The following is a 12,896-nucleotide window of genomic DNA, read 5'->3' as shown; positions in this document are numbered from 1 at the left end:
TCTATAAATGGAGCCACAAAGCCTGGATGTAGCACATCTGTTTACAACATTGTTTGCTGAATATTTTAAGCCCACTGTTGACACTTACTGCTCAGAAAAGATTTCTTTCAAAATATTACTGCTCAAGGACCACACACCTGTGATGTGTTGCCCATGAGCTCTGATGGAGACATACAATGAGATGAAAGTTGTTTTCAAGGGATCAAACTCTCTGGATATTGACATCTATTAACCAAGGAAAATGGGCTTTCTAAACTATAAAAAATTTTACTTTGGGATTATAACTACAATAAAAACATAATTCAAGACTCACTTCATTTCCACTTTGGCATGTTGTAAGAATGTTACCCTGTATACATAATAGGTAGTGGTGGTTTAGTCACTAAGTCATGTTCAACTCTTCTGTGACCTCATAGATTACAGCCTGCCAAGCTTCTCTGTCCATGGGATTTTCCAGGTAAGCATCCTGAAGTCGGTTGCCATTTCCTCCTCCAGGGGATCTTCCTGACCCAGGGATCAAACCAGGTCTCCTACACTGCAGGAGGATTCTTTACCGACTGAGCCACCAAAGAAGCCCTATACACATAATAGGAGTAACAATTATAAGAAGAAAACCCTACCTCACAGCCTTACACCTGGGCATTGGGCAGTGACCCTGCACTAAAACTTTATCCGTGATACAATCTCAAGATCTAGGTCTAACCAGGAGAAAATTATTCTTTGAGAAACCCACTCCAGTATTCTTGCCTGAAAAATCCCATGGACAGAGGAGCCTGGTGGGCTACAATCCTTGAGGTCACAGAGAGTAAGACACGACTTGGTGACTGAACGACAACACGAAAGTGGGGAACAATCTGAATTATTACAGAACAAAGAGAAAGCCCTGCTAAGAACACAGAGACATCTTATTCTGCCCAGTCGCTCAGTCATTAGAGAGATCTAAGAGGCCATGTTTTACAGGAATCACTCCAGCAACGCCATCCAAATTTCTCAACCTGGTCAGCTTTTCCAGTTCTTTTCTTTCATCGGTAGGAATAACAGAATGTGTAAAATTAAGTAGCTAAAAACTAACTCATGCTCACAGCTAGAACGAATACACTGGTAGAAGTAATGGGCAGATTTAGATGAAAAGCAGAATCAAATGAGGGAACTGAGTCACCATGCAGTCCAACCAGAAGAGTACAGAGACAGCTGGCAGGCCTCACTTGGGCATGCGGACAAGTTACTACAAGTCTACTGTGAACACATCTGTCACTGACCAGCGCCATAAAGACCTGGGTTCTCATTCTGGTCCTAACACCTACTAGATGTGTAACACTGAACTACTCTCTGTCGAAGTTTCATCGTCTTTAAAATGAAGCTAACACTTCCTGTGGATAATAACTGCAGCCATGAAATTAGAAGACCCTTGCTCCTTGAAAAGAAAGCTATGACAAACCTAGACAGAGTATTAAAAAAGCAAAGATATCACTTTGCTGACAAAGGTCCAAATAATCAAAGCTATGATTTTTCCAGTAGTCATGGAGGGATGTGAGAGTCAGCCCATTAAGAAGGCTGAGGGCTAAAGAATTGATGCTTTTGAACTGTGGTGTTGGAGAAGACTCTTGAGAGTCCCTTGGACTGCAAGAAGATCAAACCAGTAATTCTTAAAGGAAATCAGCCCTGAATACTCATTGGAAGGACTGATGCTGAAGCTTCAATACTTTGGCCACCTGATACGAACAGCCAATTCACTGGAAAAAGACTCAGATGCTGGGAAAGATTGAAGGCAAAAAAGGAGAAGAGAGTGGCAGAGGATGAGATGGTTAGGTAGCCAACTGAATCATGGCTAGTCCATTGAATCAAGTCCATTACCGATTCAATGGACATGAACTTGGGCAAAGTTCATGGGAGATAGCGAAGGGCAGGGAGGCCTGACGTGCTGCAGTTTAAGGGGATGCAGAGAGTTGGACATGATTTAGCGACTGAACAACAGCAACGCTTCCTAACTTGATGGGAATCTGTTGTGTTTCTTAATGAAAATCAGATCCAAAATACCCAAAGTGCTTGGCACATAACAGATACTCAACAAATGGAAGCACTTTTTATCTGGTAACAAAACACAAGGATTAAATCCCTATCAAGAGTCCAACTAGGTCAGTTCAGGCGCTCAGTCGTGTCTGACTCTTTGCAACCCCATGGCATGCCAGGCTTCCCTGTCCATCACCAACTCCTGGAGCTTACTCAAACTCATGTCCCATTGAGTTGGTGATGCCATCCAACCATCTCATCCTCTGTCGTCCCCCTCTCCTCTGTCGTCCCCCTCTCCTCCTGCCTTCAGTCTTTCCCAGCATCAGGGTTTTTTCCAATGAGTCAGTTCTTCACATCAGGTGGCCAAAGTACTGGAGCTTCGGCTTCAGCATCAGTCCTTCCAATGAATTCGGGACTGATTTCCTTTAGGATGGACTGGTTGGATCTCCTTGCAGTCCAAGGGGCTCCTGAGTCTTCTTCAACAGCACAGTTCAAAAGCATCAATTCTTCAGCTCTCAGCTTTCTTTATGGTCCAACTCTAACATCCATATATGACTACTGGAAAAACCACGGCCTTGAATAGACAGACCTTTGTTGGCAAAGTAATGTCTCTGCTTTTTAATATGCTATCTAGGTTAGTCATAGCTTTTCTTCCAACAAGCATCTTTTAATTTCATGGCTGCAGTCACCACCTGCAGTGATTCTGGAGCCCAAGAAAATAAAATTGTCTAACTAGGTGATTGATAGAAATTTCTACCAGTGATTAGCAATAACTTAATCATTTCTACCTTTCCTATTTAGAGTCAGATAATTCTAAAATTCTTACAAGATATTCCTTCCTAAGAAGAGATTAAATAACATGAAATATAAAAGAAATTTCCTTCAAAACAAAGACCAGGGTTAACAATAGTCAATTACATCCGATCCTCAAGGCCACACTCTTCAGGAAGGCAACAAATTACAGTCCTATTACCCTTCAGACACTTCTCCACACTACCCATAGATCTGAACCACTCTGAGACAATCAAGGAAGATATATTGCTAAGGTTTACTACACCATGCTGGCTTTAAAAAAGGAGAGAAGCATATATTAGATGCCAGAATCATGACTAGTAAGAACCATGATGTGCTTCAGAAAGATCAAATCAGCAGAAGGTGACAAAGGCTGTTGTCAAACACCTACAGTGCTTCAAATGTGCCGCTTGCTACAGGGCTGATGAGCCTAGGAGAAGAGGGGCTTTTCTGACAGCAGGGCATTTCCCTCTCAAGCGAGACTAGATAAACAACATGGAAAACTCAGTGACTCTGCAGCCATGTAAAGAGATGATCTGTTCATTTTGTTACTGTCTGAAAAATGAATCTTATGGACTTAACTACAGTCTGGAATACAGTACCATGGTTTTCTACTGATTACATTTGGATTTTTTTTTTTTTAGCTCAAATAAGACAGTATATGATGTATTACTGTTTATAAGATTTTAAAAGAATCAAGGAAATTTTGTCCAGTATGTTTTTCTAGAGCAATAAGTTATTTATAAGGTCTTTGTTTTTATAACAACAAAATGCCCTGCTTTCTGTTAAAGACATTTCTAAGGTCTATTATTTAAACACATTGTCTAGTAGGATATATCCAACTTATCTTCTCCTTAAAAAACAAAACAGTCTTCATTACTGAGAATACCACTTGTTGGAAACTGTTTCAGGAACAATGTAAAGACTAATATTAATGTTTTAAATATCCTTCATTAAATATTACTTACCTAAAATTGGGCATAATCTTCCAAACAACATAAAATAAGGACTCCGGGCTAAATGCAGTCTGGCTACCTTGCCATAAAGCACAGAGTGTCTTCCTAAACTCTTCCACCAAGGACCTAGACAAGAAGAAGGGATGATGAGACCCTGCAGCATTCGCGAGAGGCTGGTGTTTTAGTACACAATGCTGAACTGTCTAAACAAATAAAATATGAAAACATAAAAAATTTGGTCTCTTCTGAACTAAATCTGACAGTTAACAACATCTCAAAAACCCAGAGAAAAAGCGGTAACTACTTGACAGAACTAGTTTTTAATTATATGGTGACCTCTTGAGTAGGCCATCATACGTGTACCATCATATTTGTAAAACAAAGCAATGGATAAGTTACAGACCGAATTACTTACTGATGCATATTTTACAGCATGTAAACAGGTTAAGAATCTCTTGTCCACCTGGCCCTCACTAGGAGCACTTCTCAGACTTGTTCGGGACTGTCTGCTCATCTCTGCTGCAGAGAGTTAATCTGATCGCAGAGCTTCAAAACTCACGTCTGTCCTAGTGACTCTCAAATCCAAATCTGAAATCCACATTTTTCGCACGACTGCTTTTATCCGGGTGTCTCCAGGTCCCAGCAGGAACTTCCTACGGGGCATCCTCTGTCTCTTCTCACCCAGCGTGTCCTAAACCTGCTCCCTGCACTCTCCCTACGGCCGCCCGGGCTCCACTCACTCCTCCCACAGGAATACAACTGCCACCTTTTTCTTGGCACATGAGTGCATGGAATAAAAAATTCTGAGTGTGTCCAACTTCTGACAAATCCCCTTAAAGAGAAAGAGTGGTCCTTCTTCGCTCCTCCTTTCTGCCTTCCAGCTAGAATGAGGTTGAACGGTGGCTCCCCAGCAGCACTGCAGACAATGTAGGCGAAAGCCACACCCAGGGCTGGTGGACAGGGCATCAGGTGAGCCCAATGAGTCCAAGAAACGAAGCTAGATGGGCAAGCTCCAACTTTTACATAAGAAAATAAACCAGGGGTGCTTAAGTCACCATTAGTTTCGGGTTTCTATGCACAAAGGTAATCTTAAACACCTCCTCAACTGCAATGACTATGTGTCAATACAGCTACCATCCTCATAGACACCTGGTTGATACCACAGAGAATCTCACCACCTTCTTTCTCAACCCCTGTTACCCAACAGGTTCCTGAGATAAAAATTATGTTTTCTACTTCCTAGTACCTAAATCCTCATCCTGTGCTTGAGGAACTCCATCTTAAGAGTCTTGTGAGAGTCCAAGGCTGCCTCCCACTATGGAAGCTGAAAACACGAAATACTTGCTCCTCAGCTCTCGCCCCACTCCCTCCCACAGGTACATGGCCTTGGTATGCCTATTTGAAGCAGGAATTAGAAAAGAGCTGTGACAGTGCCAAGTCATTTCAGGTGGCAACGAGCAGCTTCAGGAGCATGGGGGCAGGTGCGGGGGAGATGGGGGGAGCCATAGTAGCAGCTTCCACCCAGCACCAACTCCAGCAGTGCTGGCAGTGGGAAAAATTGGGCGGGGCATGGCCAGTGGTCCTAATAAGGACAACTTTATGGATGCCTGGACTCTAGACCTGATTTTCCACCCATCTGGTAATGGTAAGTTCACCAAAGACCTTCAATAAATTCCTTTTCTGCATAAAATGGCCAGAGGCAATTTCTGTAATTTGTAACTAAACCCTAAATCCCACTAATGCATCAAGTACTACTAATTCTTCCCTTTTGTGCACATTTTTTTCTCTTCATCTCACTGCTATTCCCTCTAACCAATTACTATCAAGTGTGAAGCCTCCTTGAAGGCAGGCATGTTCTAGCTCATTCTGCACGCTGCTGCCGAAGCAGACTCTTAGGACTGCACTCCTCGTGACATCATGCCCTCCCTGCGCCAATGCCTGGCTTCACTGCATGTTCTACCGTGCACACCATTTGAACACAGTCTATGCTATTCTCCCTCAGCCAGGCAGAGAACAGTGTCAGACTGTAAGTACTAGATTATGCGTGGCTTTTCAGAATGTGTGGGGATGGGGTGTGTGGGAGCAGGGATGGGCAGACAGGGAAAATATTACATTGTTATAGCCTCATTTCAGTAACCTTAAGATGCCTCTTACAACCATGATAAGATGACACACCTTCAGAACCCCAAGAGAACATGGTTTGAATTTGAATACATATTGTTTTGGTTCTCAATAATCACTTGTCACTTCCTCCTCCCACATCAACTAACAAGTGACTGTATTGCCCCATAATGAATTTGATAACTGCAAATTAATTATTCAAGACAGGTTTACCTAACCCTATCACATAAATTAATTCACAAAGACTAATGACATTCATGCTGCTCTGTAACTAGAACTGTGCTTCATTCACAGACATCAATTTTAGAATGCCCCAATCCACAGACTCCAAAAGTAGAGTGCTGAATTTATCCTGCCTGCTAGGTAAATAGAAATAAACGAATTCTGACAATTACTAAGATTGCCAGATAAATACTGAAACACAACTGTTACGAGTTTCTTTTTAAATGCACGTGCCTATTTACTCACATAACACAATGGAAATCACCAGTAAGAGTCATTTGTTCTGTGGCTCAAAGCCAGAAAGGACATATTCTGAGACTCACACGTTGTTTTCCCCCTGGCTCCTGGTGTGGTACGTTCGCCGTCCTGCTGTCTTCCCATTCCGTAATTCCACAGCAGGCAGTTCTTTGAAATAACAGCAAAACTGCTCAATGTTACTATTTTAAAAGGAAGGAAAGAAAATATTTTTTTAAATGTCCTAGGACCTGTAAAGAAAGTACTATGAGACTCACATATGGATTCTGAAAATGTGATCTATTTCTCATTAAAGTGGTATTCAATGGAATCTCTTACATCATGTTTCTTTATTAAGATTCCTCTTTTGTTCCCAGAAAACAATACAAGTAAGTGACTTTGCAAAAATAAAGAACAACCTTAAAGCAAACTCTCTGTTCCCCAAATCCTCAATCCCCCTTCCCATTCAGAGATTATCACCCTTTCTTTCTTTTCAGGGCTTTTGTTTCCAGGTGTTCAATAATTTCCTCCAGCAGAAGCAAACTATGAGAGCAACCATATTGTTTGAATATACTATACAGAGTAACAAGGAGAATTCAGTAGCAACTAGAATTTCTTATTCAAGTAAGAAAAGCTGAGAGCCAGTCCCTTTAAGGAGAGAGCACATGTGGCTTCTGGCCCTGGGAAAATAATTTATTCTGGTCTTTGACACCACATTAGAATCTGAAAGTACACAACTTTCTAAATAATCTCTTCTAGATAACTTAGGTCAGCCTTGTTGCCTGTTTTATTTTTCACTGCTCATCCTACACATTGAGGATCCTCTAAACATCTGATCTAATGACCATACTTAAGACTCAACTAATGACTGAACTGAGTTCTCTGAACAAGGTTCCTTACAGCCCAGGGGTCTGTGAACTGTGGCCCACAGGACAAATCTGGCCCTGGACCAGTGAGCTTTTCCATTTTTAAAGTGAGTTTTGTATTTTTAAAGAGTTGTGTAAAAGGGAGGGAAGTACTGAAAGGAGGAGGAAAATATGTGGAGGGCCTGGATGTGGCATGCAAAAATTAAAAATATTTATTTAATCTGGCCTTTTTCAGAAGTTTGCTGGCCTGTGGTCAAGCCTATTTAAGAAGTGACAGGAACTAAATAATAACTGCTAACAGTTATTTACTGCCAAGCACTGCTCTAAGCACTTTATGTAAATTATACACTATCTTCCCAGCTACTCTGTGAGGCAGACTATTATCCCCATTTCACTGATGAGAAAACCAAGGCACCGGGAACTGAGGTAACTTTTCCCCAGGTTACCAGGCTAGAGTCAGGGCCAAAGACAGAACCTGAACGTGGAGCCTTTGCTCTTAAGCATTCCACCAGAACTAACATTAGATAGTTGAGGTCTGACTGTAACATTACCTGAGCGACTGAAGGATGGCGTTCATGAAACACGTGTTCCCCAAATTCCGAAGGCCCGTGGCACAAATGGCAGTGGTGCTGCCCTGGAAAACGGAACGGGAGGCGCCCTCAGTGATGCCGAGAGAAGGCCAACTGTTTCAGACATCAAAGGGCAAAGGCCTGTATTTGAAACTCTAGCATCAAGCCAGGTTGGAATCAATCCTTTTCAGTCCAATGAATATTTCAAATTCTCTTTCTACTCTCTGTATAAGTGTCTGGATATTTTTAGAAGGCTGTTTCTGATCCTAGGACTGTTCTAAATGGAAACTTAATAGGAAATCAGCTTTAATAAGTACTATGGAGTACATGATGTAAAAACCAGGAAGGTCCTTAAAAGAAATAAGTTTAAGACTTCATGCCTTTATTATTGTTGTTATTTAGTGACTAAGTCGTGTCTGACTCTTTTGTGAACCCATGGACTGTAGACTACCAGGATCCTCTATCCATGGGATTCTCCAGGCAAGAATATTGGAGTGGGTTGCCATTTCCTTCTTCAGGGATTGTTCCTGACCCAGGAATCAAACCCGAACGTCCTGTATTAGCGGGTGTATTCTTTAGCACTGAGCCACTTGGGAAGCCCTCACACCTTCAGAAGACTACTAAAGCTACTACAAAGTGGAAAAAATATAACTAAGGAATAAAACTTACCATAACTTCAGACCCACAGAATCTGCAGTAGGGACCTTTACCAGAAGGAAGCAAGGATCTCTGAGACCCTATGCAAAAGGGTAACAAGGTACGCGAGGAGGCCTTGAGAACAAATGCTCACTAAGGCACTGGAGCATGGTGGTAATCCTGATGGAAGGCAGGCACTGACAGACTCGCCGAGGCATTAGTCACATCGAGAGTCGTCAGTACCAGTGGCAAACACTTTGTGAAATATTCCAAATACAAGACATACGTTTAGAAAAGTTCATAAGGGGGTAACACTAATGTTAAGAGTTGTAATCAGTGACTAGACCTCAACCAATTCTTGTATTTGAATAAATTTTAATTACTTACATTTACTTTTAGTAACTTGCTGTTCAGTGATGAGTTTTCCAAAAGTTTTCTTTTCCTATGCCTGTCAGCTGTGAAAGCTGAGCTATTAAAACACAAACAGACAGACAATCAAAAAGACATTCCTACATACACACCACCCGCAGGACAGACAGCAAAGGTGGCCATGCTAAGCTTTGAGGGTACAGCCCTGGCTGACTGAGTAGCCAGGCCAGGGAGGGACCCATGAGGCCGCTGTGGCCCACCAGTACTTCAAGTACCAAGGAGTTCCACTTCCCCTGGAAATGCCCACTGCTCCTCCAGCAGGGTGGGACTAGAATCTGCCACCTCTGGGCACTTCCCAGAGAAGCTGGCCAGGTAGATGTGGTCTCTGAGACGGTCCCTCTCCTCCACCACTCTGTCTACCGATGGTGAATCTCCAAACAAGAGAATACACACACCACAGAAAAAAGGGAAACCCTGGTCCGACATGATTATTCTGACATTTAACATCAACTCTCAAATACTCTATTTCTTTCTTAATTTTGGTAAAGGTATCCTCTTTTGTTCGTATGTTGTAACAGATGATCACATAATCTGAGACTGTAGAATGATAAATACATTAGAGGCACACAGGCATACACCAAGTCCTTTGATTAACCTATGCTATGAAGCATGTTGTAAAACAGATCCTAAACAGCATAAATTCTGAATTAAAATTATTTAAAATTTTCACAATGAAAGACAGATTTTATTTGAAATTTATCAGAAAGTAATTCCCATCTTCAAAGGGTCACTTTAAAATGATGTATCAGGGAACTAATCCAAAGGAAGTATAAGTTACTATTATTAAACAACACAGACTTTTAAGTCTACCAACCCTTTTCCATCTTCCAAAATTATCAGGTTAATCCAAAGAAAATATGTGATTGTTTTTCTTTCCAGAATTTCCACATGAACTGCCTTGAGAGCAATAGATCTAGTGTCAGTCAGCTGCTTCACATCTAAAAATATTCTTAGGAAAAACGTCTTCAGAACTGTACATGCCTCTCATACACTGATGACAAGTAAGAAGCGATCAACCCCACACGGAGTATGAAAGAGAAAGTGCCTTGGAAGTGAAAGTAGCTCAGTCACGTCAGACTCTTTGCGACCCCAAGGACTATACAGCCTGTGGAATTCTACAGGCCGGAATACTGGAGTGGTTAGCCTTTCCCTTCTCCAGGGGATCTTCCCAACCCAGGTCTCCCATGTTGCAGGCAGATTCTTCACCAGCTGAGCCATAAGGCAAGCCCATATGTAGTATAATGTCAAGTTATTCCTTTACAAATTCTGTGAGGAAAGAAGTTGAGTCACAAACACAGTGACAATGCCTATAGCTAACTTTTATTCAACTTATACAAATAAAGCCTTTAGCTTTCTAAAATATGTTATTAAATTTTACCATTGGTGATTCTCATAATGGCAGAATCCTTTAGATCCATGCTATTTAAGCCGCTCACTACATGTGGCTGCTGCTGCTGCTGCTAAGTGGCTTCAGTTGTGTCCGACTCTGTGTGACCCCATAGACAGCAGCCCACCAGGCTCCCCCGTCCCTGGGATTCTCCAGGCAAGAACACTGGAGTGGGTTGCCATTTCCTTCTCCAGTGCATGAAAGTGAAAAGGGAAAGTGAAGTCGCTCAGTCGTGTCTAACTCTTAGCGACCCCATGGACTGCAGCCCACCATGCTCCTCCATCCATGGGATTTTCCAGGCAAGAGTACTGGAGTAGGGTGCCATTGCCTTCTCCGACATGTGGCTAGTAAATTTAAATTAATTCAACTTAAATAAAACATAGAATCCAGTTCCTAATCATGCTGGCTCATTTTCAAGTGCTCCACAGGCACACATGGCCAGTGGCTACACAGTGTGATTATACTAGGTTTCTGGTGCACAGTGCTGCTCTAGAGACACGCTGGACAGCTGATGCATCCGTCTGAGTCTGCATCCAGGCTCAGATGCAGTCATTGATATTCCATTGTAGCTTCCAGCACAGACTCAAGGTTATGTTTGAGAAACATCAAAATAAACTTAGATACTGTTTATCTACACAGAAGAAGGGTTGCAAGGTACATTTTTCAGTGGGGCCAAGGAGAAGTGAAGATAAAGCAGTCTGTGTTACCTTTTACCTAATGAAGTGGTCATTGGAAATAAAAGATTGGAAAGCCGCTTATATAAAAGCATGCAGGTTCTTCAAAGTCTTGTTCACCTTCTGACTTAGTTCTGATGAATCTGTCATTGAGATGACAGTCTTTTCTTAAGAGAAAACTCTAGGTGGCAAGGAGAAATAATTTGGGGGCTACCTCCTTCTATAACAAAGAATCAGGTTACTAACATCTTTACAATGATGTCATCACACCAGAGAGTGATGTTACAAAAACTACTGCAGGAATCTCCTACTTCACAGTTAACTGTGACAATTTCAGACTAAACTCCATAGTCTAGATCTGTGTGTCTACAGCTGTGTGGCCTAGACAGGGCTCCTGCTGCTCTGTTCAGATTAAGAGAAGGGAGGAAGCACTCTGAAAAAGTGAGGTGCCCCAACAGGACAAGCCAAAACGTCCTTAAATCCAAAGTGTTCTAATTAGTTTAGATTTTAAGGAAATCATTTCCTCCCTTTTCAGCTTTAAATCTATATTTAGTCAGAAACATGCAGAGAGACTTTGGTTAACCACAGCTAGACAGTGTTTAACTTAGAGAACTCAGGTCATTCTCTATCACCACACAATGTAAAAATACCCCACTGGCTTTACATGTAAGTTTGCTAAAGGCCTCCCACTCCTGGCATGTTCTCACAATGCCATTTATAGATCAACTGTCACAATAAATTAGATGGTGCCTGATGATGGGGAGAATTACACGGATTTCACCTGAGTCAGCAATCATTCCAGGACCCTGCTTCCACCCACTGTACCACCAAAGACACTGCCACTGGGCCTTCTGTTTACTGCTTGGATTTGGGCTCAGTGAATTGTATCTGACTAACCTATTTGGCTTCAGCAAAAAAAAAACAAAAAACTATTCACAGTAGTTTAATTTCTTTATGATGACAAAGCATTTCACAGCTTCCCATACTTTCAAGTGATAAATACTGGTCCTAACAAAAAAGAAAAAGAAGAAACTAGGATCTCCTGCTATCATATAGATGCAAAGGAAACAATACTATAATTAAACCTATTTTCCCTTAAAATTTATACATAAATTTCAGAGCTTCTAAGAAGACCCCATTAATACATTTGATAAGGATTTTCTAATATTTCAGGTAACCCTATAATGATTTTGGATCATTTTCTGCCCTTCCCTTGCACTAGCAAAACTCTCCTTGAAAATAAACTGAGAAACTTATAAGATGGTGGGTAGTAACTAAAAAACAGGCTCTGGAGCCTTGGACACAGTTTATGGAAAATACTAAATGAAATAAATGCTGAGTTATGACCACTGACAGTTTTCATATACCTAACTCCAAAGTTTATTTTGCTCACATTTCAATCACACTAAAAACATTGAGTGTGATGAGCTTATAGAACTCATCAACAAAAATCCCACTCAGAAATTCTGAAAGACCCCTCAACCCCATTCCACCCCTTCTTCCCCAAGGTCTATTACTTACTTTTCCAAGTTCTGTAAGTGTTCTCTGACTTTCTGTACCAGTCCCAGCTTGGTGTCATTAACCACAAAATCATCACAGCGATAACTGCAAGGAAAATATTAATCAGTGTGTGTAAAGAGCTTGAGGAAACCACAGTAATGAAATCACTAAACCCATGCTGCCAAGATGGTCACGTGGCTCTGTGAGCAGTTACAGTCAGCGGTGAGTTCAAAGAGGACTTAGAATCCACACTGGAATGTTTTTAAGGAGCCTTTTTTAAAAGCCACGTAGGCAATGAACACTACTTTCTTTTCACATTTTTATTCCAAAGCTCTTCAATTCCTCTTTGAAAATGAACTAGGCTGCGACATGTGTTATATTCCTTTTAGCGGTGCATAATACATGGAGAACGAAATACAAAGCACCAATTCTATTCATGTAGCATGAAGCCTAAAGCTTTAATGTGATCGCTCCCAACTCAAATTAATGGGGAGAAGAGA

General features: G+C 41.5%; 1 protein-coding gene across 13 annotated transcripts in view; it reads right to left on the bottom strand.

The window, feature by feature from the left end:
* Positions 1-12,896, bottom strand: part of USP3 (ubiquitin specific peptidase 3) — a 137,893-nt gene that overhangs the window by 41,200 nt on the left and 83,797 nt on the right. For 12 of the 13 annotated variants that reach the window (XM_086321438.1, XM_086321431.1, XM_086321429.1 and 9 more), the window contains 5 exons: positions 12,418-12,501; positions 8,794-8,875; positions 7,753-7,835; positions 6,425-6,538; positions 3,771-3,884 (listed from right to left, as the gene is read on the bottom strand). In XM_086321438.1, the coding sequence (XP_086177564.1) occupies positions 3,771-3,884; positions 6,425-6,538; positions 7,753-7,835; positions 8,794-8,875; positions 12,418-12,501 (477 nt within the window). Of the gene's footprint in view, positions 1-3,770; positions 3,885-6,424; positions 6,539-7,752; positions 7,885-8,793; positions 8,876-12,417; positions 12,502-12,896 lie in introns of those variants that run through there. The other variant, XM_086321442.1, reaches the window with a different exon arrangement.

Source organism: Bos grunniens, chromosome 10 (assembly GCF_055505025.1).
Source record: "Bos grunniens cultivar Pamir isolate PY7600 chromosome 10, Bosgru_T2T1.0, whole genome shotgun sequence".
NCBI classification, from domain to species: domain Eukaryota; kingdom Metazoa; phylum Chordata; class Mammalia; order Artiodactyla; family Bovidae; genus Bos; species Bos grunniens.
The sequence above is the reverse complement of the archived record's forward strand: the minus strand, read 5'-3'. Positions and strand labels throughout refer to the sequence as shown.